At 42.5% G+C, this 25,437-nt stretch overlaps 1 protein-coding gene across 6 annotated transcripts in view; it reads right to left on the reverse strand.

Moving 5' to 3' along the window:
* Positions 1–25,437, reverse strand: part of SYNE2 (spectrin repeat containing nuclear envelope protein 2) — a 201,830-nt gene that overhangs the window by 55,903 nt on the left and 120,490 nt on the right. For all 6 annotated transcript variants that reach the window (XM_054825951.1, XM_054825955.1, XM_054825950.1 and 3 more), the window contains exons 68-86: positions 22,935–23,168; positions 20,933–21,100; positions 19,770–19,895; positions 18,741–18,853; positions 17,944–18,085; positions 16,865–16,996; positions 16,142–16,294; positions 15,671–15,880; positions 14,454–14,555; positions 13,260–13,379; positions 12,888–13,088; positions 11,799–11,972; positions 11,091–11,222; positions 8,924–9,120; positions 7,734–7,866; positions 6,652–6,834; positions 6,053–6,199; positions 3,311–3,487; positions 1,554–1,709 (exon numbers count right to left, since the gene is read on the reverse strand). In XM_054825951.1, the coding sequence (XP_054681926.1) occupies positions 1,554–1,709; positions 3,311–3,487; positions 6,053–6,199; positions 6,652–6,834; positions 7,734–7,866; positions 8,924–9,120; positions 11,091–11,222; positions 11,799–11,972; positions 12,888–13,088; positions 13,260–13,379; positions 14,454–14,555; positions 15,671–15,880; positions 16,142–16,294; positions 16,865–16,996; positions 17,944–18,085; positions 18,741–18,853; positions 19,770–19,895; positions 20,933–21,100; positions 22,935–23,168 (3,000 nt within the window). The remainder of the gene's footprint in view (positions 1–1,553; positions 1,710–3,310; positions 3,488–6,052; positions 6,200–6,651; positions 6,835–7,733; positions 7,867–8,923; positions 9,121–11,090; positions 11,223–11,798; positions 11,973–12,887; positions 13,089–13,259; positions 13,380–14,453; positions 14,556–15,670; positions 15,881–16,141; positions 16,295–16,864; positions 16,997–17,943; positions 18,086–18,740; positions 18,854–19,769; positions 19,896–20,932; positions 21,101–22,934; positions 23,169–25,437) is intronic.

Raw genomic sequence — 25,437 nt, forward strand, 5'->3', positions numbered from 1 at the left:
CAGGAAGAGCTTAAATAAACATTCCTTGTTTAAAACCAATTCTGTGTAATTCTTCAGCCATGCAACACCACCATATTTCAACTCTGATAAACAACAACTGCTTTACAGGAATTCAAAATGACAGCGGCTGCTTTAGACAGTCTAGAGCTAGAATCAGTCCATTTAGTGTCAGCATAAGCACTGGACACCACGCTTGGGAAGGAAATCATCAGGAGCTGATTCCTCAGCCACCACGCAAGCCTCTCTGTACCTCTCCAGGTGCAAAAAGTTTTTCTATTAATGCAGCTGAACTTTTCCTTGGGCAGGTTAGCATTCGGGTCCTCCTCTGCTCCAGCTGACTAATTTAGGATTTAGACTGAATAGGAACTGATTTTGCAATATGAGGGTCCCTGACATCCTAACAACTTCTAGAAAGTTATTTTCAGCTCGTCCGCTTAGATAGAGATTTTCTCCCACAGGGCAAACCCCACTGAAATCAATGGAGATGCGTCGGAGAATAACTTTGCCCCCTCAACACGATCAGCAAGATTATAGACTAGTCTTGACATGCTGGGGAAAGCTCACAACATGAGTAAATATCCATACACACGATGGGCTGTAACATTTTCCTGTAATACTACACTTAAAGCCACAACTTCCTTCTGCCCCCCCATTACTGTCCCCAAAACATTTTCAAATTTGAACCTCAATTTTATTGAGCAAAATAATTTTAATGAAACATTTTAGCCACCTGCATCCTAGCACCACACTTTGCTATGAGCAGGTTAATGTTCTAGTCAAAGATACCCTGTGTCTGTCTTCCATTCTGTCCCCTCAAAACGTTTCAGAGTGCTTCAGAGAGACAAGTAACTCGGTGTGTAACAGAGCACTCTAGGCAATAAAAGCACCCTACTACACGAGAGAGACACGTAACCATGGTAATGAAAGAACAAACATTCCATGTTAAAAATTAGAGAAGGAACACTGTACTGAATGAAACCAGCAAACTTGCCACCGTAGTAGGAGCCAATTATTAGCTGGCTGCACCTGTACTAATTTTGAGGAAGTTGATGTCTAAAAAGCCACAATAAAACCAAAGGACACCCAGATTCTTGAGGCTGGTGCAGACAGACTACATTCTAGGGCGGGAGTAGAGAGCACTGCTATTTTTCCAAATGGGACCGTGTAGTTTCCACAACACTTCCACCACAGAGCTCTTCAAACTAACGGAATTGATAGCTTTTGCCATGCCTGTGTTGAACTGAGAACTGCTTCTTTTGGAGGCATCTCAGAACGAGATCTACAATACTGCTGCACAACACTCCAAATACCACGGAACAACAGCAGATGCATCTTCAATTGGAGAAAAACCCCCATAAAATAGCAATTCACATTAAAAGTGGATCTGGCTTTCCATCGCCTATGCTTTAATTAAAATTACTTTGGAGTATTCTTCTAGGAAATGGCAAATTCCTTTACATTTTTTCTGTTAAAATCTGTGAAGTTCTTTAGTCTGGATTCAGCAAAGTGCTAAATATGTTTTCTACAATAATATCACACATATAATGCTTTACCTTGCAATCATCTAATGTGTTCTGTGCAGAGATCAGACTTGCTGGGGTTTGTAAAGATCTCAGTCGGTCACTCTGAGCTTCCAGCCAATTGTGTAGAGTCTGTGCTTTATTCTCATTTTCAGTTATATCCTCCAAAATGTGTTCCAGGTCTTGTATCTGAAAGTTACAGAACTATTTTAACTTATTTAAACCTACAAGTGGGCAGAAACAGGGCTCCCCCTTCCACAAGAAAACTTGAGATTACAATATTTACATAGAAAATACTATTTAGAGAAAATATTTTGAAAGGAAAAGATAAAAAGTTCTACTGGCTCTTTAGGATCTGACCTTTTCCCTGGGAAGGAAACAAGGCAGTATGGGTTCTAGAGCTGGCAGCCTGCAGACCTGACGAGTTGGAGGACCCCGGGCTACATGGACACATTCATATGGAGTCTGAAAACCTCATTCTCCCTAAAACCCACCAACAAAGTTACTAATAAGCAAGGGACCTCAAGTCTCCTATCTTCAATCTTGGCCCCGAGGATCCATTAAATCCCAGAATGCAGTTTCTTGAAAATGGTGAGAGAAAAGAATTATTTTCCTCCCCAAAACTGAAATTTCATCATGGAAATTTTCAGTTGTGCAGGAACTGAATTTTCCACTTGAAAATGTTTCTGGAAGCCTGAGTCAGAAAAATTTGGGAATTTTCTGTTTGATCAGCAGTCTTTGTATGTGCATTCAGCGAGGGCAGCTTCTCCCAAAGCCCTGTAAGTTTGGGAGAGAAATAGACTAGCCTCATGTTTGCATTTTGGGATGCTAACCCTCCCCTGGTCTTTTCCATGTCGCATGAGTCACACTAGCTTTTCTGGGCACTGGAGCACCCAAGCACCAGCATCTAAGTCTGGATGCACAGATTATTTCTAGCCTCACTAAAGTAATTCTGAGGAAATGCCTGAAATAGATTTTGTACAGAGCAACACAGAAGATGTGCTGGTACCACAGATCCCTGCAGTGCCTTTTCCAGCAGGGTTGTATGTCCCCAGCTGAATATGGCTGTCAACACTACTTACTTAATAATTACTTTTTTGGCAAATGCAACTGCTACAACAGGAAAATGGGTGGTAGCTTAATATATCCCCATTTCTCATTCCCATCATATGGCATATGGAGGAGTTGCTTGTATTTTTGGTGGTGTGTTTCTTGAGCAGGGCCTGGCTGTTTGTACCAAACAGTGTAGCACCTCTCCTTCCCACAAACCATCCACTGTTTTCTCCCCTTAAGTTTTACATGCCCCAACTTTCACAACACCCCAAAGCTTCAACAGATTTCAGTAACAGGTTCCCCTGCAGACTCTACCCTGAATTCTTCCTTCTTCATAGTTTTCTCAATATAGATCTTCTTTGTTGACATGTCACCGACTACATTTTCTTCATATAAGGAATCTTATTTTTTCCACCTAATACAGTCAAATAGGGTAAATCCCAGGCTGTCACAAAGAGCAGATTTTGTCTATTTTCCCTCCCTGCAAGCTACAGGAGAGTTTACCCTCCCAGACCTTGCTGAGGTTTGGATGCCTGCCCATCACCTGATGGCTGACGTGCTATGAGACCACTCCACAGGCTGCCCATGAGACAGCAGCATGGACAGACAGCTGAGAGCACAGGGAGTCTCACTGTGTTCAACAGTGTTTTCAGAGTCAGGGAGAAAGGCCATTGCAAAATACAGAGCACTGGCACAAGCAAGGTCAGTGAGAGAAAGAAATGAGAACTCAATCAAACCTTTCTGTTCAGAGACGCCTGCAGCCTGTGCCACCGCAGGTTCATCTCTCCAAGACACTCAGCAAATTCTGTCCTTTCATACCGCTTGCTTTCCACATCGCAAGTGCTCATCTGCAAGAGTGACTGGTTAACAAAATCTACCATCCACTGTTTAAAGTTCATTTCCATCATATATTCCTGGAGGGGAAAACAAAACAAAACAAAGTAAAACAATTAGTTTGGCAGTTTTAGTCTGATCAGTTCCAATGATGCTTCAAGGCATAGTCATGGGACATTCATGGCTTATTCCTAACCATGGCCTAAACTATTTTTCTGAAAGAGACCTGGCTGTAGGAATAATTCTCAATTTTTACCATTCTATATTTGTGTAGCTATATCCATCTGCTGAAACTTTCACAGAATATCATTACATGGGTAGCTCAAGGTAAGAACAGGCTAGTGCTGCAATAAAACCTAGGGGTACCAGACCCAGTACTTTATCCATTCGACGATGCCATCACAGTGCCATGGGCTCAGATTAGGCTAAGACCAAGGCCTTCCCGCACTCCTGCGACTCACAGACAAGTGCAGAAAAGAGCTTGTACTCCTTTATCAAAATATCTGCTATCAGAATAGAATACCAGAATATCTGGGAGGAAAAAGTGTCCTCCAGCACCGGCGTCCTTGCCCACAGAGACAAGTGAGAAGCTACACTCAAAGTAAGAACAACATAAGGGAATGTCCCAAAAAACATCCTGTCTGTAAGTTGGAGAGACATGGATTTGACGGATGGACCACTCAGTGGATAAGGAATTGGCTGGATGGTCGCACTCAAAGAGCTGTCAATGACAGTGGTCAATGTCTCAATGTCCAAGTGGAGACCAGTGACGAGTGGCGCTCCTCAGGGGTTGGTATTGGGACCAGCGCAGTTTAACATCTTTGTTGGCAACGTGGACAGTGGGATTGAGTGCATCCTCAGCAAGTTTGCTGACAACACCAAGCTGTGTGGTTTAACAAGGCCATGTGCAAGGTCCTGCACGTGGGTCGGGGCAATCCCAAGCACAGCTAGAGGCTGGGCGGAGAATGGATGGAGAGCAGCCCTGAGGAGAAGGACTTGTGGGTGTTGGTGGACAAGAAGCTCAACATGAGCCAGCAATGTGTGTTTGCAGCGCAGAAAGCCAACTGTATTCTGGGCTGCATCAAAAGAGGTGTGACCAGCAGGTCAAGGGAGGGGGATTCTGTGCCTCTACTCTGCTCTTGTGAGACCCCATCTGCAGTACTGCATCCAGCTCTGGGGTCCCCAACATAAGAAGGACATAGACCTGTTGGAGTGAGTCGAGAGGAGGCCACGAAGATGATGAGAAGGCTGGAGCACCTCTCCTATGAAGACAGGCTGAGAGAGTTGGGGTTGTTCAGCCTGGAGAAGAGAAGGCTCTTGGGAGACCTTATAGCAGCCTTCCAGTACCTAAAGGGGCCTGCAAGAAAGCTGGAGAGGGACTGGTTACAAGGGCATGGAGTGATAGGACAAGGGGTAATGGCTTTAAACTGAAGGAGGGGAGATTTAGATTAGATATTAGAAAGAAATTCTTTACTGTGAGGGCAGTGAGGCACTGGAACAGCTTACCCAGAGAAGCTGTGGATGCCCCATCCCTGGAAGTCTTCAAGGCCAGGTTGGATGGGGCTTTGGGCAACCTGGTCTAGTAGAAGGTGTCCCTGCCCACGGCAGGGGGGTTGGAACTAGATAATTTTGAAGGTCTCTTCTAACCCAAACCATTCTATGATTCTATGAATGCCTTTTTATTTCAGAAGATCTTAGGAGAAGAGGAGAGGAAAGGGCTCCTCGTTGTATCTAGTAGTACCCAGAAAAAAGCCACCAGGGAATACCACAGTAGAGGTACTGAAGCCATAGCTGCTTCCCTGTAGGAAATCATGACTCTTATACCCCAGCTTACCTCTCAGCATACGCATCCCCACATTGCTGACAAGTGGAGAAGGCACGTGTACAAACTGATCTCTAAATATCCAAAGGGTTAAAAACAGTGCCTCACCTTCCAACTTCCAAATCCAACTGATATAGACCAAAGTGTTATATATTTGCTATTCTAAGGCACTAAGAGCAAAATATGGCCCTGTAAGGATTCGTGCCCTAAGGTTGGGCTCCCTGGCATCTATGGAGGTGCAAGCATGGCTTCAATCCTTCCTGTGGCCAGGGCAATCAGCCTCTGCCATTGGTGCTTTAGCATCTGAACAGAGCCAAAAGTCTGCTGCAGCCTCTCTCAGCAGGGATGTTCATCTTGTCCCTCCTTCCTAGCAGGTTATCTCTTCTGATGAACATAATACTCAAAACCCCTGTTGTCTAGTTAAATGGATCCTGGCTATGGAACTCCATTACGAGGTATTCCTAGTTGAAAAGGCAGACTAAAACATAGCACAAACACAGAGTCAATCTTCCTAAGGAAGCAAAGCTTTCCTGCTCAACACATTTTATAACCTAAATGTAAGAGACAGAGAACAAGTGAGACAGATGGGACAGCATGACGAAAAGGAGATTAAAAGCACAGCAGGCAGTAGCTGTATTGCAGGCAAGCAGTGTGTTGTGTGGCATGGAAGCAAAAGTTTTTTATAAAGGAAGATGTTATGGCACCTTTGAGACTGTTTGAGGAACCCTCCCGAGAGCGAGGGAAAGGATATGACAGTGCCTGTAGGCTGTTTCCAACAGCCAAACACCTTGCAGAAGGCCTGGACTTACAGCTTCCCATTTACCTTGTACTTCTGAAGGAGGCTTCTGACTTGGGCAGCACTACATTGTGAATTTATTGGCTCCTCATGTCCCTGCTGTTGTTCCACATAGTCCAGCCAGGTCATTAGTTCAGCAATAGCTTCCCGCGATGAAAGTTTTTCCATCTGAAGCTGAGAGTAAAGCATATAATGAATCCTCTACAGTCTGCTTGTTAGAAATATCAAGGAAGATGACATCTGTATTTTTTAGAAAGGCTCAGGCACTGTAATTGCAATTATCAGGGTACGAACTTGAAAGTGAGCCCTGAGCTCCAAGGGGGGTATATGACTTAAATTAAGAAAAGTTCGAGAATTCAGAAATTTGAAATAAAATTATTTCTAATTGTAACAGACTTTCATATAAAATTGTAAAGATGATAGATATGTGCAAAACAGCCCAGGAAGAACACTGCAATAATTAAACTGCAGTACAATATTGGGGATATACTGAAAGCAAGACAGACAGCTAATTAGGAAAGAGGTGCTTTGGGAGCCTTATGGAGCAGCCAACTGAATCCCAGCAGCAACATTTTAAAGTAATTATTTAGCTCGAACTGAGAGATGGTAGCAGACTTTCTCCTCACCTGGTGAAGCTTTTCTTGGATGGCTGGGAGCTGTATCATCAGTTCTCCCCATTTTTGCTCAAACTTTGCCAAAGATGACCTAAGTGCTGCAGTATCAGCTTGTTTCACGTGAAATAGCTGGTTGGCAGTGCTCACCACAGATGACTTCAGGGAAGATTTTTCATCAACTTCCTTAGAGAATGTCTGAGGTGCATGGGAGAAATTTAAGAGAGGGTAAATATATATCTATTTAAATAAAGACTATAAACCAGGTTTTCAGTCACAGGATGAACTGCCTCAACAAACAGATTTTAGCAAGTTTGTAAAGTTCAGAAAACCTAACCTCAACATGTTCTGGCTGCAGGTAAGGCATTTTTCTGCCCAGCTTGATACAGTGCTGAATACCATCTTTTGCTTCACAGGGATTGGGAATATCCCCATCCCCACTTCACACAGTGCTCCAGGGAGCAACCCCAGTCCTTGAGTCTCTGGCCAGCTCACACCTACCAGTCCAACCTTCATGATGCTTTGCTTTCCCACTGTGCAAGACTCCCTCTGTCAGGCCTCACACTGGGGCTGAACCTCCTGGCTAGTCATACAAGGGAAGCACAGCACAGGGGGGCAGGCAAAGACATGAAATGCAGTTCAGCATGTTTCTGACTTTGTTTCGCCCCGCTGTCTTCACTCCTGCTCCCTGAGCCCACACGCCAGATTCAGCTGGTAAGTGGCCCGTCAGCTTGGCTGAACTGCTATACCTGGTATTCGGCATCAGGAGCAAGACAGAAACCATGCTATTGTGCTGTTGGTACACAAGAGATCCTGGCTGGGCTGTGATGTGTTGCAGTTGGGAGCTCATTACGAGAGGTTTCTGTTCTGATTTATGCATTCTGGCTGGCCTTGCAATCTGAAGGAAGGTCTTTGGTTGTCTCCCATCCTCAAGGCTCCCCACACTGGCAATGAGGTGGCTTTGGGGCACAAAGCCATTCAGTGCTATAGTATGTGGGCAGCTTCTGGGTCATGACAAATACAAAAACCACTCAAAAGGGTCATTTTCCCTGGAAGTCACGAGGTCTTATCTAAACCTGGCAGGAGAATTGACTTACAAACAAGCTGTTGATGTTATCCCTGATGGTGGGAAGATCTTGTGACACGTTGAGAGACTGCTCCTTCCAAAAATTCATTCTCTGCTGAGCAGAATCCAGCCATTTCATTAATTCCTCCGAGTCTCTGTTGTAGCTATAAAGAGAAAACACAACACACCAACTTACATCTCCTAGCTGAGTCTCAGATACATTTCTCATCCTCCAAGTTGTCTTCCTCTCTGTGAGGAGGCATATGCTATTCTGGCATCTATCCTGCTACACAACCCTGCAGAACCATGCACAGCATGGATCAATGTGCAACACAGCTGGAGGTACACACGAGACTGTTTCTATCAGCTCTTTTCAGCTGGTCTGCTCTCCCTGAAAACATCCTATTTCTGTATCCACCCAGCAGTTGCCAAGACAAGCTCATACAGGTGAAAAGAGCATTGCTGGAGGTCAAAACCACCAGAGGAGATTGTGCAGGCTCCAAGATATAGTGCAGAATACACAGCTAGCAAGCTCTGTCCATACTATGGGTCCAGCCAGCCTGAGCTCAGAGCACACAGACCAGGGGCCGGGAAAGCTGAGTTTGGTACGTCAGCTGACAGACTGGGCTGTAGAGCCCCAAACTGTCTCCACCTGAGTGCCAGGACTGCATTGACATTTGGCTTGGGCCATGTGAAAGCACTGAGCATGCTTAAGTCTTCCTCCTTTGGAGAGCTTCAAAACATGAGTTGAGGCAGTATGCCAGCCAGGTCTTGAATGTGTGTAAGGTGGGCAGTGTACGTGCACAGACAGGCACATTATGCCTCTGTATGGGAATAAAGGCTAGCTTGCATTCGTAGCAGGCCAAAATGCTTAGGGCAGCATGATCAGAGCTTCTGTTAACACTTCCAATGTACAAACTGCAGCACGATGCAGCTAACTCTCACCTAGATGCACTGACTTTGCAATAGGAGCAATCAAAATATTGCTCCTACAAAAATAAGCAGGAAGTGAAGCACTTGTCTACACAGTGAGAGATCAGCTGTGTAATAAAGGGCCACTTTTCTGATCACCACTGCTTTTTTTTTTCCTTTTTTCTCATTTTTAATTTAAAGGAGCTATGTTATTTATTAATTCACTGTCATATTTCAGAAAATACATCTATAGAAGGTCAGACACAATTTCTAGCTGATATCTCTAATTGCTTTCAGAGTTATACCCACCTGACCAAGAGTTTGAGTAATGTCTGAAGTCTGTGTAGTTCATGTCCAACTTTTTTGGTTAAAGACAACCACTGCTCTTCCAGCTTCCCAATCTGACTTCTTATTTCTAGACAGTTCACAGCAGTCAGTAATTTCTTCCCTTCTTTCACCATCTGGTACAGCCTGGCATGCTTTTCATCAACACTGCTTTTGATTTGCTATCAGAATATGGGAAGTTTGCAAAACAATAATATTTTAAAAACTGAAAACACAGCTAGAAAAACACATCATTTGTTCTAACTTCTTAATCTCACATTTTCTCTGTCATATATTTTATTTTCCAAACAGAAGGAATCTATATTTCCATTACATGCAAAAGGGACACAGGTTTTTTATTTTTTTGTCTCCGCTGGATAGATCAAGACAGATCTCAATATCATTTCATATGTTATCAGAATGTGTTATGATTTGATGGGCTTTTTTGACACATGTAAACCTCAAGCAATGGACAAACACTTTCAGATCTGGCTGCATTGTCCAAACATATGACTGTCCTCAGCAGAAAGTTATTGACCTCCTGTTCTGAGAGGGCCTTCTGGCTCTATCCTATTTAAAAAAAAAATGTTACCAGTGTTTTGAAGGAAGCTATTGGGATAATTGTTGAATAATGGTGGCAGGGAGGAATGAAGAGTGAACAGTGAAGAGATTATGTAAAAGAGGTCTGGTTTGCTTAGACAGCTGAATAAAAACAAAGCATCATTTTACCATTGCTACACTTCATTGGAAGGTCAAAATGACAAAAGGGAAAAAAAGAAAAAAAAACCCCAGGAAGTAGATCAGTCCCAGGGAGAAGGCAGAATGGAGCAATTTTGTGATGTGCAAGTGTCTTACTTTTCTCCAGGCCAAAGGGACTTGTACGATATTTATTATTAATAGGGATATTTCTCTGACAGGAATTAAGACCCAGAGAATTTTACTCTGCTCTGTCCTTGAAACTGTGAAGCTCCAGTGCAGGGACTCACCCCAAAAGCATCCTCTAAAGCCTTACTACTTTGTTTCTGGTGTCTTTAAAGACAAATAAAGACTTAAGAGTGAAGAACTAGTTAAGAACTTAAAAAAACAAAGGAAATCAGGCAACTTCACAATCAATGGCTATGCAAATATTGCATGTCTCCTGTCTCAGTGTGACAGGCATCAAAAGCACCAGAGGGCCACTGCGATTGTAAAGATCTACTGTTGATTTATTTCAAAAGCTTTGCTGTAGCTCAGAATTTTCTGGGAATGTCCAATGATCTCTTTCATGCAGCCAACTAGATAAAATCACAGTAGTCCTTTTTGCCTTTATAGTCTATGAATCTAAAAATCAAACTGGACTCAATGTATACCAAAGACTCATTAATTCAAAAACTTCTAATAAAAACTTGTTGGTCCTCTGAAGACCAAGAAAGGCCAAACCTGTGAGGAATGCAGAGCACTCTCTGAGGATACATCATTAAGTTTATCAAACACTATTTCTTCTTAATTTTATTAAACAACCATAAAGGCTGCTTTCATATCCTTATATTCAAATGTGTTTAAAACATAGATAAAATGTTTCCAACTGGACTTGATGTTCTAAATAAAGGTGTAGCTCTGACATCAGAGATGCAGCTGGGAACAAACCAGGACCCTATTTGCCATTCTATACAAAAAGAATTTTGGTCTCTTTAGTCAGATAGGAATCAGGACACCTCATTTTGGATTCTCAGGATTTTAAAAGGAGCTGGTAAATCTGTCAATCTTCTATTGCAAGCTGGGGTTCAGATATTTGAAGGCACTGGATTGATTCTCCTCTTCCATAGGTTTTACATCATGGTATGAAAATCGTTCCTGAATTACAGAGAAGTGGCTCTGTGTTCATCCCAAAGCTCCTTGCTGTCTTTGGGATCCATGTAGCCTGCACATGATCTTCTGCAAAATATTTGCATTCCAAGACAAAGTCCTATAGTTGTAAATGAACTTATAGCCCCTGAAATTAGCAGCCTGATCTACTACTTTTAAAAGTAAGTTATCGGTTTGCATCCACACAGAGACAAGGACACAAAGGAAACAGTGCCCTGCAAACCATCTTCTCATATTCTAACTAATCTTTTTGCCAGCCTTACAGATCCACAAAGAAAACCAGTCAGAGACACAGACACATAAATACCTGTAGAAGTGCAATCCTTTCCATTAATCTTTCTTCTGTTTCTTCAACCAAATTCACAGAAGGCAGCGTAGAGGAAAGTGCCTCTAACTCCTTATTGATAACTAGGCATTCATCATCAAATTCCATCCATTCCTAAACAACACATTGTGTCATTAACATAGCACACATCAGACTGAAGCCTTAATGCTTATTCTAGCATCAGCAGTTCTTGCTTTAATGAAACAAAACACGAAAATAAGTGAATAATATGGAAACATTACAGATATTAAAGACATGATTTCACCACAGATGAATTAATGAATTAATTCTCTAATATCTTCAAGGTTTCTTAAAGCTGTATACTTAATTTTTATGTTCTCTAGGGGTGTTTTAAGATCAATTTTTAGGTTTTATTTTACAGTGGTACTGGTATTTTTGTGCCTTAAAGTGCTCTCCTGTCAGTCCAAGCACTCAAAAATTACTGCAAGAAATCATAAAGTCTCACCCATGTCAGAGTAATGGGTTGAAATGTACACTTTCCGAGGTTTTCAAGGAAAAAAGCCAGTTTACTGACACACACAGAACAAGTAATAGCCTGTTGCTGTCCAATGGAGACAGGAAAGGACAACTACTAGCCAAAGAATCACTGGTGTGGAAAGGGTTCCCCTAGATGAAATTCTTCTCCTTCTTCCCTCCAGCTTTTACTCTGTATTTCTTTTGACTCATTACCTTTAACAGGCTCTCTAAGTGTATACCATACTGGCAGGCCTTCTGCTCCAGCAACTTGACTTCATTCACCAGCTCTCTCCAGAATTCCTCTCTCTTTTGTAGGATGGAGGGAGTCACTTTCTTGGAAAATACTTGCATGAAAGCCATGTGGGTCATGAGGTTGTGGAAAAAGTCCTGAAAAAAACAAGTTAAAGCCTGCTCTTTAAGAAGGATCATACATGCATTACATGCAATGTATATTTGCACTGCAGATACATTATTTATTTTCCTTTGTAAATAAATTCCTAACATATTGCTTTGCTAAGGGCAATTTGCAAGTGACAAACACCACTCCTATGACTCTGGAGTAGGAGTAGTGGTTTGCAGTGCTTGGCATCCTGAAGCAATTCTTAAGGGAGTTATTTAACTGCTCTATGTGAGGGGGTTAAATCAAGGCATTGCCATGACAGAGACATCTTTGAGTAACTAGCACTGGCCAGGGCTTCTTGCCAAGCAGCAGGACAGTAAGGACGCAGGTGCATTCTCAGCCATCTCCCATCAAACGTACCAGCTGGGTACAGGGGACACTGGGCTGCCAAGGGGAGGACATAAACTATTCTCCCTTCGGAAAAGGAGCTGTTATGGGTAAGTTTCCTCCATCAGATCATGATGGCACAGAATCATAGAATGGTTTGGTTGGAAGGGACCTCAGAGATAATCTAGTTCCAATACTGAAAGCAAAGGCTCAATTCCCAACTGCTAGATAGTAACTTCAGGAACCTCACTACTGATTTTTTACCAGTAATTAGAAGGACATTCCTTGCCTATCAGTATGTTCTGAGGTAAGCCAAAGTAGCATTAGACTGACAAAACTGAAATCTTGATCTTAATTTATCACCAAAACTGCAGTTGTAATAACAATCTCTCATATTTTAGTGGGTCCTATTTTGGCCTACTGAAAAACTTTGCTTTGTTTTCTTCACGTACTGCAGTCCCTCCTCTATGCTATGAGCTAGTTATTCTCCTCCATAACACTGGAGAGAAACCAGTCACTGAAAACAGTGCACCTGCTATACTGATCTGAGCAGTGCTGTGATAAGCATCTTATACCTTGTGATTTTTCAGGTGAGACTGTAGAGCTGCTTTGCTTTTCGCTAGCTGCTTTGGATCTTGTGCAATCTTCTCTCGTCCAATAGCTACCAGCTCTGCAAATCCATGAAGTAAGTCCTCGTACTGGCTCTCACTGATGGAAGGAGAGTTCAGCTCCACATACTTTGCTTTCAGAATCTCCCACATGTCATCCAAAACATCCTACAATGTAAACACAGTTTAGTGATTCATGAAAGACAGAAATGAATCCTACAAACCCACACACACACATTCCCAGAATGCAAAATAACCATCAGCCTTTTGATGCTAAAAATATCTTGCTTAGAAGAATCAAAACTTGCTGAGTAAGTGGAAACTGTACTGTGTTCTTACCTCTAATTTATAAGCTTCCTGGATTAAGGTGATAGGTAACTGAAATCTTTCCCCATGGCCTCTCAATTTTGCTACTTGGTTTTCAAAGCTTTGCAGCTCCAAAGCACAGGCATCAGTTTTCTGAATTAAGGACAAAATAAGTTATTAGGAAGAGTTCTGTTTCATTAAACTTTCCATTATCACTAGTAGTGCAGCTGATCCAGGGGTTGGATCTCTGCTGTGCTACTGCTGCGTAAGTTCACAATGAGACCCCGAGATCCAACGAGCTTATAAACTAAATAGACCAGCCTGTTCATGACACAGCTTACTGGGTTGACATGGCACAGCCATGGAAAGAATTCAGGTCTTGTGTCTCTGTCCAACATTCAATATGCATTTCAGTTTACTAATTCAAGAGTAGCCAAAGGAATCATGCACTCAGAAAATACCATTTTTTCTTACGAATTAGAAAGACTCAGTCAGGGATGGATTGAGACAGATTCTCTCTGAAGGAAGGGAAGTTATGTACTTCTGGCATTCCTTTTCCAAGAGCGGTTACTTGACAGAATATGTCTAAGGCAGCAGTCCCTGCTAGGGGATTCAGCAGTTCTGAACATAGCTTGCAACCTGGCAGAAAGTTATGGCTGTAAACAAGGTTATGAGCCTGTAACAAAAGTGTCAGGACACTCTCTTTGCTTCACCAACAAACAGATAGATGGCTGATGACCATTCTGGCGAGGGTATGCAGTCTATTCGTTTTTCATTCTCTGCTAATTCTTATGAAGGCCAAAGAAAATAGCTTAACTGGTCAAATGCCATATGATAAGGTGCTCATAAATGCTGAACAACAAAGAAAAGCTAGTTGTGCACATAAAAAGGCATAACGTGTGAAGTGCTGTACTTTGTGTAGCTCTTTTTCTTCCCTGCCATAGTGTGGGGTGTATTTGCTCTGAGAGGTTGTGGAGAGACTGGTTCCTCCACTCCAACCACTAAAAGGACTGGAATTAAGTCTGACTACAGATTGAGGTGTAGTAAAAAAAAAAAAAAAAAAAAAAAAAAAAGAGTGGCAAATACTGAATTCTCTCCTTCCCCATTCTTAAAATCTAAGTGAGACTCAAACTTTAGAAAATATGAAACTTAATAGATTGCAGAAAACTAGAAAGAACAGCTAATGCTGAGAGTTTTTAGTTTTTTCTCTCCTTCAAACGAAATTACCTGAAGCTGTTCAGAAACACTACGTCCACGTATCGCATTCAAGCATTGTTGCAGAGAAGCTTTCTTCTCAGTTAGCTTATCATAGAGCAGCCTGGTTTCATTCTGCAAAAGAAACAAACCTCAGAAGTATATCACATATCAGGAATATAGTAATGACCAGACAAAATTACACAGCAAACAAAACAGTTACCTCTTATGGCAAAAACTCTTTTTTCCTCTTTAATAAAACAAAATAAAGCATGTGCATTATGGGCTTTAAGCAGTAATTGAGAGATGGAAATTCTGTAGTCTGTGTAGTGTAAGAAAGCAGATTACTCTGTCACAATGATCCTCTATGACCGTAAAAATCTGTGAAACTTACAGAGAAACAAATTCTTCTCTTCTGAAAATGAGAAAATGAGCCCATCACCGGCGACTGATGGAGCTCTGTGGATTCTGCATAAGTAAACATTGCAAGACTAGTCTTGCTACTGTTTGGAGACAACATCCCAGTGTTCTTCAAAGGACCTGTTTTATTATTCAGCAGTAAAGAGCTAGGCTGACTGCAGATGATGAACACACTGGAGTTCTGCTGGACAGTGGAAACTGTATTTCAAAGACCAGGCTTTTCTTTCCTTACTTCAGCCTATGTACCTGATCTGAGTATTTTCCAACAATAGCTAGTAAATTTACCCCATCACAAGAACCTATAGAAAAGTTTCTCACTATCTGCTTTTCAAAAAAAGACCAAAAAAACCGCAAATTTGCAAAACTAAGGCTTCTGCTACTGTGGCACAAAATCTAAAGGAATAGTAAATACAAATGGTGAAATCAACCCCCAATACATAGCTAAAAGTAGCCAGACATGGCACCAAAAAGGAAGAAGCCTGCCTCTCCTGAGTCCACCCAGCAGCAGAAAGAATACATGAAACCCTCTTTGGCCTAATGCCTACACACAGAAACTTGCTTTAGCCTGTAGCTCAGCGTGCATGGGATCCCCGGTTACTTCCATCCTTTCTGCATACAATTTTTCTACTGTGATCAAGACCTCTAAAGTAGTCAGCCTTGCAAACAACAAAATTAATTTGCTTCTTGAGAGGCCAAGACAAGTTTGTTTAGTACCAAAAAAAAAAAAAAAGCAAGCCCATTATAGATTGCTCATCTGTAATCCAAATGCATTAACACTGACAAGTCTAACAGATGCTGTGAAACAAGATGTGCATTTGGCACTGGAGTACCTGATAATTGCTATTATGATCCAGCCCAGCTTTCATTGAGCTGCTCCTTGAAGCAGTGGCAGCTTGAGTTTGTTCTAGCCGCGCCTGTAAGTTGTTAAAGCACTCGCTGAACACATCTGTGCTCCCACCAGCGCAGCTAATAGACTTTAGAAGATCATCCTTTTTATCACTCAGATCAGCGTGAAGTTTTTGCAGCTCGACAGAAAGAGTCTAAAGGGTTGAAAGAAAGATAACATGAGTGAAAATGGTCTCTCTCCTGTAAAAAACTCTTGCCTGTAAAAGGCAGCAGGACTCAAGTTGATAATTGTTGTTAAAAGCAATAGGCCCAAATCTGTGCAACACCAAATAGTTTGGTGGTGTTATTCCTGAATAATACCAGCAAAACAGAGAGGAAATATCAGGCCATATATATTCTGCTGTAAGAGAAATCCATTGGGGTTTCTCCTTCCCTGGGTGCTTTAGGACAATTACCTCATAAAGAGCCTGCTGCACGGCTGCCTCTTCTGTGGAGAGGACTGAGGTGTTTAACATCTCCTCCATGTTATTCAAACATCGGCTGATTGCCAGAAGCAGCTCAAACAATTTTCTGTCCAAATTGGAAGAGACTTCCTCCGCCACATTATCCTGGGGAAAGGCAAGTCAGAAGTTTTCAGCACTTTCACCCAAGGCTAAGATTTATTCACTTGTACAAGGTTAGAGGTTCATTCAGCTAATAATAAAATGGAATTAATGAAATACTGAGAGACAGACTTGCATGAGACAGTTATATGCATGTAATATTCAGATCTGTCAAGGCCAAAGCTGAGACAATGACCATTTATGTATTGGGAGTGGCTGTGGTCTTACAGGTCTCTAATCTCAGGAATGGGCACACCACCATTTGTCTTGTCAGCTCCAATACTGCAGATTTACTGAAATCATTCTTAGGCTCCTTGCTTTATACAGTTTGAGGAGTTTTACCCACACTAGCTAATCTTTGGATTCAGGTACCAGAAGTACCATGGCTGAAACTTGAAATCTTTCCTCTCAAAATCCTAATCACTACGTTACAGTCCATAGCTGATGGAATAGCTACACTACAGTGAACACCATTTCCAACAATATGATTATCAGCTCTGTTTCCCGGTGCCCAAACAGTGCCTTGTGTCTGGAATCCCTGGTATTTTTTGCAATGCTAGGACATGCCATTTTTACCTGTGCATGCACCACATTTGCTTCTTGGCTTAGGTCTCCCAGCTGGACAGTGTAATTTTTCAGTTCTTCCACAGTCGGGGTTCCTGCACTAGTGAATGTGCCTCGGGGTAGCACGTTCATCTTTGTTGTAATCTGACATTTGGAAAAAGAACATTGCAATTAGGTGAAGAACTCGAAGACAGTGCTACGAGCAACTAGATAACACTCCTCTCAAAAAGCATTAAAATGAAAGTTTTAAGGCATTAATAAAAGCACCTGGATATCAGGGTTCCCTTTTTACTGGCAAAAATTAGTTGGGTAGGCTATGCCCTGATGAGAGATTGACTGAAAAAGGAGCCTCCGATTCCCAGCTTTAAGAGCTACAAGCTGCAGTTTGTGTTAAGGCAGCCCTGCTGCCCACTGCACTGTGAGGCTTGCCTGAGAAAGAGCTGACAGTCATCCTTTTACATGACTGATATTCTTCCACGTAACGCAGTAATTTCAGAGAACAAGGAATCTAGTCATTCTAATTTAAAGTGAACAAAACTGTAAGTAACAGAAAGTATAGTTTTGTCCAAGCAGTGAGATTCTGCAGTCTCTTCAGAATAAATACATAGCGTGCTCTTGTTGCAGTCCAAACTCTGCTTTTGATATGTGAGAAAGAGAGAATACAATGGTGAATGGCAGAACAAAGTTTAAGCCAGAGATGTGTTTTGACCAAAATGTTCTCACTTGCAAGAACTGAGACTTAACCCACATCCATGAAAATCAGCTGGGAACTTGCTGGCTAACTTTCTTAGTTCTCTTGAAAGAATTAAGCAGATAATATCTGGTCTGAATGTTAACTACAAGGATTCACCTATGTGCTTCCACAGTATGCTTAGTAGTCACTACTTCAGAGATGTTCTTTAACTCAAAGTAAAATTAAAAGACAATCATGAAAACAGTATGCAGTAACAATTTTGTCTGGAGAATACTTGCACAGATTTCAGTTATCTGATGAAGAGACATGATGTGATGATGCAAGAATGTACACTAATTGCTATCTGTAGCACAACCAACTGCCTGCAGAAGGAGTGTTTTACTGAACTTGAACAGACCTGAGGTTCCACAAGCTGGCAGAGAGGAGATTTCATCTTTGATGACAGCTCTTGTTGCAAATATTGCCATTTATTACCCGTTTGGTCCTTTGGAGCTAAGGTGGGATCAGCCTGCTTGCTCTTTGGATCAGATTCTCCATTGCTGTATTGAGAAAACATTGTTAGAATGGCAAATAGTGAAGCAGAATAAGCAGAATTAGATTTGTAAGACGACTTGTATAAGATCAGTTTCTATTCCTCCTGCCCCAAAACCAGAGTGAAATCAAGTGCATGGATGATCTTTAATCCAAACTTTGATACATTTCTTTGGGCTTTTCCCTTCCTGTGAAACACCCTAAGGGTTGCTGGCAGCCTGCACCTCTGAAATGACAACATGGGGAGCACAGTCCTGTGGCATGTCTCGGTTCCATGCTGGAAGGTGCACGATCCTAATGCCCCCTTTTCAAAGACGCTGCCTTTAAACCTGGCTGGCTATCTCCATGCATTTGTACAGCAAAGGCTGTGAAGAGAGAGACCAAACTTGGCTCCAGATGGGCCTGCTTTAGTTTATGGCAGGTGTCAGTGCTGCCTGATATCAAGACTGACTCTAAACACTGAGTCAGCCCAATATCAAAGAAGCTGTCACATAAATAAGACTCAATTTCTTTAGCCTGTTGATGGCGGAAATCTCCCAGCTTCTGCAATTTTTCTTCTAAAGGCGCACATACCCGCACAGAACCAATGGTGCCACTGCAGTTTCAGCAGGTTTAGGCAGTTTTACATCACTGAATCTGGTAACTGATTTTGTTATTTTGTACCTTGATTCTAACTTCTGAGTCACGCTGTCGTCAAACTGTGGCTGCATTTTTTCCACACACGACTCAATGAAGTCAATGAGGCTTTTCTGCTCAGCTGCTTTTACTTTCAGATCCTGTGCACAAAGAATAGCATGAACAGTAAAATCAGTTATGTGCACTGTATTAATCTGAAATGATGATTGTGGTTTTCCAATCACATTTTACATGAATTCATTTAGCAAAGAAAATAAGAATACACCTATCAGCATAAAATGCAGTTTATGTGTAAACATGAGTTTACCAAACAAACCATTTTCTGAAAATGTGTATTTTTATGGAATAGATTTCTGCCTGAGCTAAAGTTTTAAAAACCAGCAGTCAGAAACAAATTATGCATATATAGAAATTTAAAGGCCATTGACTGCCATTCATATACAGAGAAAAAGAGAAAATGGAGATTTGCTCAAATATGAGGTTAAGTTCCATTAGTTAAAAAGAGAGTGTCGAGTGAAAAGTGAGCAATTTCAGCAGCTCAGGCTGGATCGTTTTCTCCAACTCTTTTCTAATAGCATGAAAAGGGCGAAAGCTAATTTTCAGGTAGCAAAACAAAGTAGTTTACAGAGCACAGAACGTCACAGGATTTTTTTATTGTGTTAACAACCTTAAAGTCATTGTGAGTTAGCCCATGGGAAAATGTTCACAAAGCTTTAGCTTCAAATTTATCTTCAAAAGCAGTGTCAATATATAGATTCAGATTTCATAATACAACAATGCTTCAGTGATAGGAGATTGGAGGGATGGGTGATGTCATCTGAATCACTACGATACAAGGCATGTGTCAGAGCACCATCCAGCTTTGTAGTATTACTGAACCTTCTGGACATGGGATTTTAGGGGTGAGGCCTTTCTCCATCCTGATAAACTCCCCTAATCCTGGAGGAGAGGGGTGGCTGAAACCTACCCTTGACAGACTTGATCCCACAGTGAAAACTGCAGCAGGTAATAAATGCAGCTGTCCCTCGCAGGGGATGTGGGGCAGCAGAGAATTACCTGTGCGTGCTGGAAATCATTGTGCTGACTGAGCGGCTGTTCAGCAAGGGCAAGCTGGGGCGTGCTGAAGCCGTTTGAGTGTAGGATCTCAAGAGGCTCTGGGTCAATCCCCTCGCTGTTGTGAATCTGTAAAGAGAGACCTGTTGTGGGAAGGCTTCCAGACTTAAGACAGTAGAACCCGCAGGTGCAGTTTGGAGAAACTGCGAAAGCGGAGCTGTCGCAGACTCACCATACATAGAATCATCAGTGCATGAAACACAGTTGCTACTCTTGCAAAGATTTCTGTGCAGTTCCATTTACTGAAAGTTTGACCCATTCTAACCGGCTGCTAAAGCCCTCGCATTTCTCTCCCTGACAGCTGCAAGGCTTGTTTTGCCTTTCCTGTTAGCAGATTAATTGATACTAGCCCCCCATTCTTATTGTTTGACCAAATTACAGACATGTGCAATTTACGTTTATAAATTTGCTCATGCACATGGATTTTCTATCTGTCTGTGTTCACAGAACTATTTCAATAAGAGCCTTTAGCAGCGCTAATTCTCTCCTGGGCCATGCAAGCTCCCTCTTAGACTGTGCTCCTCCAGCACCAGAGAGACTGTGGCTGCTTTTACACAAACACATCAGATATCTGCCTCCTTGCACAACAAAGTGGGAATTAGCTCTGAAGCTGGGAGTTACCATCTCATCCGTTGGGAAACTCAGCGAAGAGCATGCAGCTGTGGTGCAGGAGAGCTGGCAGAGTCACTGCCCTTGCCATTTATGCATTCTTCAAAGAGAAAGTTACTGCTTAAAGGCCTTTCTTCTGTGGTACTGTCACAAACAAACATCATGGCATTTGAAAGGCATTTAAAAAAACCAAACCAAACCAAAAAAACTTTTTGTCCTTTTCTTGTACTCCTCACAAAATCTCGACCTCTGTCACTGAGCACTTAAAGCAGAAAAGATGTTGTTCAGAGACTCATTAAAAATCCACTACTTCCTGCAAACTACAAATAATTATACAGCACTAAAAAGTAGAATAATAGTAAGTCTGACATTTCTGATTTGACTTTTCTCCCTTCCTTGCTTCACATGGTGAGATCTAACTGTTCTTCTGCAACTACAGCACATTAAAGCACCATGACACTCTCACTCTTGCTCTGCATAGCACTCATGTGCTTTACCTGCTCTTCATTGTATTTGTCTTGAAGCATCATCTGAACTTTTTCCAAATTGCACTTCACTTCCTTCAGCTTCAAGGAAAGAGCCTCTGTCTCTTGTTGGTAGTCTGCACTATCTCCACAATCTTCCAGTAAAGAAAGAACCTTTTGTTCAATCTCCGATAACAACACCTAGAAGGGACAGCAGTCAATTATTCATTCTTAGAAGTATAACACTCCTTAAAACATTCTGAAGTCAATGCTCACACTTCCCCTGTCTGAAAAGAACAGAAAAATACAAGCAAAAAGAGAAATAGCTGCAAACCCCCTAGATGTTCTCCGATATAGTCTCTTTTTATTCTGAACAATTAAACAAATTTTATACAGAGTTAGTCTTAAAACTAACAGCCTCTGCAGGAAGTTATATAAACTCAGATATGGAGTAATAAAAGAGGAGAGCAGCAATGATAGACTCCATTTGGATGCAACCAAGATGACAACACACCCCAATGGGGGAGAAGGAGGCAGTGCACAGACTGATCACATCACCCTTTGGGAGGAATGATGCTGAATTACCAAAACATAGTAACATTGCCATACATCAGCCAGGCTGTTGTAAACTGTCGGGATCTGGTTTTTGATTCAAGCTGCCGTGAATCAAACTATATCTCTGCATTACTTCAAATTCACATTTTTAAGGTGAGTGTGGAGACAGGTACCATGGCTCAACTGCAAAGTAATCAACTGCAACAAATTAACTGCTTTACATCATACGTCCATATCTAGAGAGTGCTTCTGCTTTGTGCTATGTGTATTTTGCTGTGTAGATCTTGACTAGGTTGGAAAAATCTCTCCCCCCTCATGTTCATGTCTTAACATTGAGCCAAACTGTTAAAAGCCAACAGGAATTCAGCAGTGGTTACAGCTGCCTGAAGCCTGCTTGCTTTTACCGCTTGGAACTGCCCTCTTGAAGCCTATGCTGACACGAACCCTGAATGGGATCCAGACACCGCCAGCTACTTAGGTGCATTCAGGATCTTAATTCCCACAGGGTTCAGCACCTGAGCACTTGGCTGAATCACAGTCTAGACCCAGAGGCACTTCTTGGCATGGACTCGGTTCCTATTAACAAGCCCCCACCCAACAACAACAATAAAACAGCTGGAGACATCTCCTAGTAATTTAAAACAGGGACATTTTGGTATTGGTTCCTTCACGGTGAGGGAAGTTTGTTGCTTTAGGTAGACTCAGTGCTTGAAGCAAGCTGGTACACCAGACTGGCACTGCAGGGAACTTCAAAGTGGCATGCCTGCACATTTTCTTTTAATCTGCATACCAGAGAGAAAAGCTGCATGCCAGGACTCCCACCCACCCCAGCCCCTCATGCCAGTCCTGTTTCCCTCCAGTACCGCCCACTGACTCCTTTCCTTCCGCTGCCATCCAGGGCAAGAGGCTGCCCTAGAAATACAGCAGTAGGTCCAAATACTGTCACTGCTCACAGAGGGCAGGGGAAAAGCCCCTATCTTTCTACCTGCGCTGGCAGCCTTTTGCAAAAAGTGCAAAAGAATAATTTACTAGCTTCAAAACTATCTTATACCGGTCCTTTAAATCACTCCGGCAACAATAGAAAGTGAAAATGTCAAAAGAAAAAAAATTCCTTTTTTCCTAGCTGATTTATCATGATTGAGACCAATGAAAAATTGCCTTTTAACAGAGGAACCAAACTATACTGAGCCATGTGTCTGAAAATAATCCAAAGAAAAACAAAGCTTTAAAAATACTCAGAGTTCTACCTAAATCCATCCCCTAGATAAAGATCCCAACCCTAAACATAGGTATTTTAACTAAGTCCTTGGAAAGCTGCACCTGAAATGGAAGCCAAGCAGTTACTTGTTTTCTGCCCAGTGTAGTGAAGCTGATAAAGCGGGGAAAGGAGAAGCAGTAAGCACAGCTTTGCTGCAGACACACACCCCAGGGAAGGACGACTTGTTTGGATGGCAGCAGCAAACTGACCACTCCATCTTACCTGGTAATCAGCAAGCTGCAGTTCCACCATCTCCTGCATTTTGGGGGTCTGGGGGTCTGACCCCAGGGACACTTTAGTTTTGTCTAGCCATTGTTCCAGCTCCGCAACCTGGGCCTGGCACATCTGGAGGATCGTTTCTGGCTCAGGCCTACCACCATCCACCCATTCCTCTGAATCTTCTGCTTTCCCTCGAGAGCACTGGATAGCGTTGGTGACAGGAGGCGGCTTGTCACTCTGAAGCAAAGCACATGAAAGAAACATGGTTATCTATATGTTTTTTTCTTTTTTTCCCCTTCCCTTACCAGTGGGAAATATTTTAACTTTCACACTCACAGAGTTCCGAAACCACTCTGCCACCATGTTCCCAGATTAAAAAAGAAGAAGGAAAAAAAGAAAAAGAAAGGGAAACTCAGATCCAGGATCTGGTGTAACAGGTTTCCAGGCAGCGATTTGCATTTGCACAGGTATACCTGAGCGCACAGGAAGTGGGATGACTCACCATTAACCAGTTCTCCCCTGAGGAGAGATGTTTTTCTGTGGGAGTTAGATGTAAAAGCAATGCAGTTTAAAGCTGCAAAGCAAGCTGTTGGGCAACACTTATAAGCTACTTGCATGTTCAGTTCCAACAGTCAAATATGCTTTATTCAGGCTCTAGGTCACATAGAAAAAAAATGGTGTGTTTTTAAGTATGTCTTGTGTAATTCATTCTTCTTATTTGCCCTCCTTTAAGAAACGATATTGCACGCTTCCGTATTAAGGAGAAGTCTGAAGTGCTTGGAGCTATCAGCAGTTGCTTGGAAGGTGGTACAGGTATGTATATACCTCCACACATGCAAATACTGGTATTTAGTAAGTAAATGAAGCACAGCACCAGAAGAACAAAACTACCTGTACACTCCCACGACTCTAGAGCAACCAAGACGGTCAGTGGTAGTGCACAAGCTCCATGTTAAAATGAGATTTGGCAGAAAATCAGAGAACAAAAATGCATTGCTTCAGCTATCAATGTCTTACTTTAATCATTACTGTTCCTGTTTGCCTCTGAGATAGTATGGAACAGTGCCATTAAACACAGAAAGTAAATCAGAGTATACAGATCCCAGGACAGTCTAAATATGTCTCTTGAGGTATACGTGATCGAAGAAATTAAAAAAGTACCAGTTTACTTCAACCTCCACCTGAAATTTTCAGCTCTAGTGCTAAGCCTGTTTGTTTAAGTTCATTCACTTAAATAAAAAAATGTTACATCTGTATAATCCTGTGCATGACACCCTTTCATCACACATGTATATGTACATAAGGATTCAGTTTACACTTACACATGCTCTGTCCCTCCCCAGCTAGACAATGTTACCGCAGTAAACTTTATCCCCGCCCTCTATGGAAATCGAAACTCCGATATATAGTCAAATTAGCTGAATAAAACCAACTGGTATCATCTGCGCAGATGTTCATGCACATGCCATGCGTTCTGTGCCAAGACTGGAACCATAGAGACGCCACGGAGTGGACAATGGATCAACCGACAAACAGTTGCATCATACAATGGTTTGGGTCGGATTCTTTAAAGGTCACCTAGTCCAACCCCCCTGCCGTAGGCAGGGACACCCCCCACTAGATCAGGTTACTCAGAGCTCTGTCCAACCTGACCTTGAATGTTTCCAGGGATGGGGCATCTACCACCTCTCCGGGACCTGTTCCAAGTGTTTCACCACCCTCATTGTAAAAAATTTCTTCTTTATGTCTTGTCTAAATCTACACTCTTTTACCTTAGAACCATTACCCCATATCCTATCACAACAGGACCTACTAAACCATTTGTCCTCATCTTTCTTGTAGGCCCCTTTAGGTACTAGGTACCCTTAAGAAAGCTGCTATCAGGTCTCCCCTGAGCCTTCTCTTCTCCAGGCTGAACAACCCCAACTCTCTCAGCCTGTCTTCATAGGAGAGGTGCCCCAGTCCTCTCATCATCTTTGTCACCCTCCTCTGGACTCGCTCCAGCAGCTCCATGTCTTTCTTGTACTGGGGCCCTAGAGCTTGACACAGTATTGCAAGTGGGGTCTCACAAGAGCAGAGAGAGGCACAGAATCCCATCCCTTGACCTGCTGGTCACACTCCTTTTGGTGCAGCCCGGGATACGGTTGGCTTTCTGGGCTGTGAGCACACAATGCCGGGTCATGTTGAGCTTCTCATCCACCAACACCCACAAGTCCTTCTCTTCAGGGCTGCTCTCCATCCATTCTCCGCCCAGCCTGTAGTTGTGCTTGGGATTGCCCCGACCCACGTGCAGGACCTTGCGCTTGGCCTTGTTGAACTTTGTGAGGTTCGCACAGGCCCATCTCTCAAGCCTGTCCAGATCCCTCTGGATGGCATCCCTTCCCTCCAGTGTGTCAACTGCACCACACAGCTTGGTGTCGTCGGCAAACTTGCTGAGGGTGCACTCAATCCCACCACCCATGTTGCCGACAAAGATGTTAAACAGCACTGGTCCCTGAGGAATGCC

Source organism: Grus americana, chromosome 5 (genome assembly GCF_028858705.1).
Source record: "Grus americana isolate bGruAme1 chromosome 5, bGruAme1.mat, whole genome shotgun sequence".
NCBI lineage: Eukaryota > Metazoa > Chordata > Aves > Gruiformes > Gruidae > Grus > Grus americana.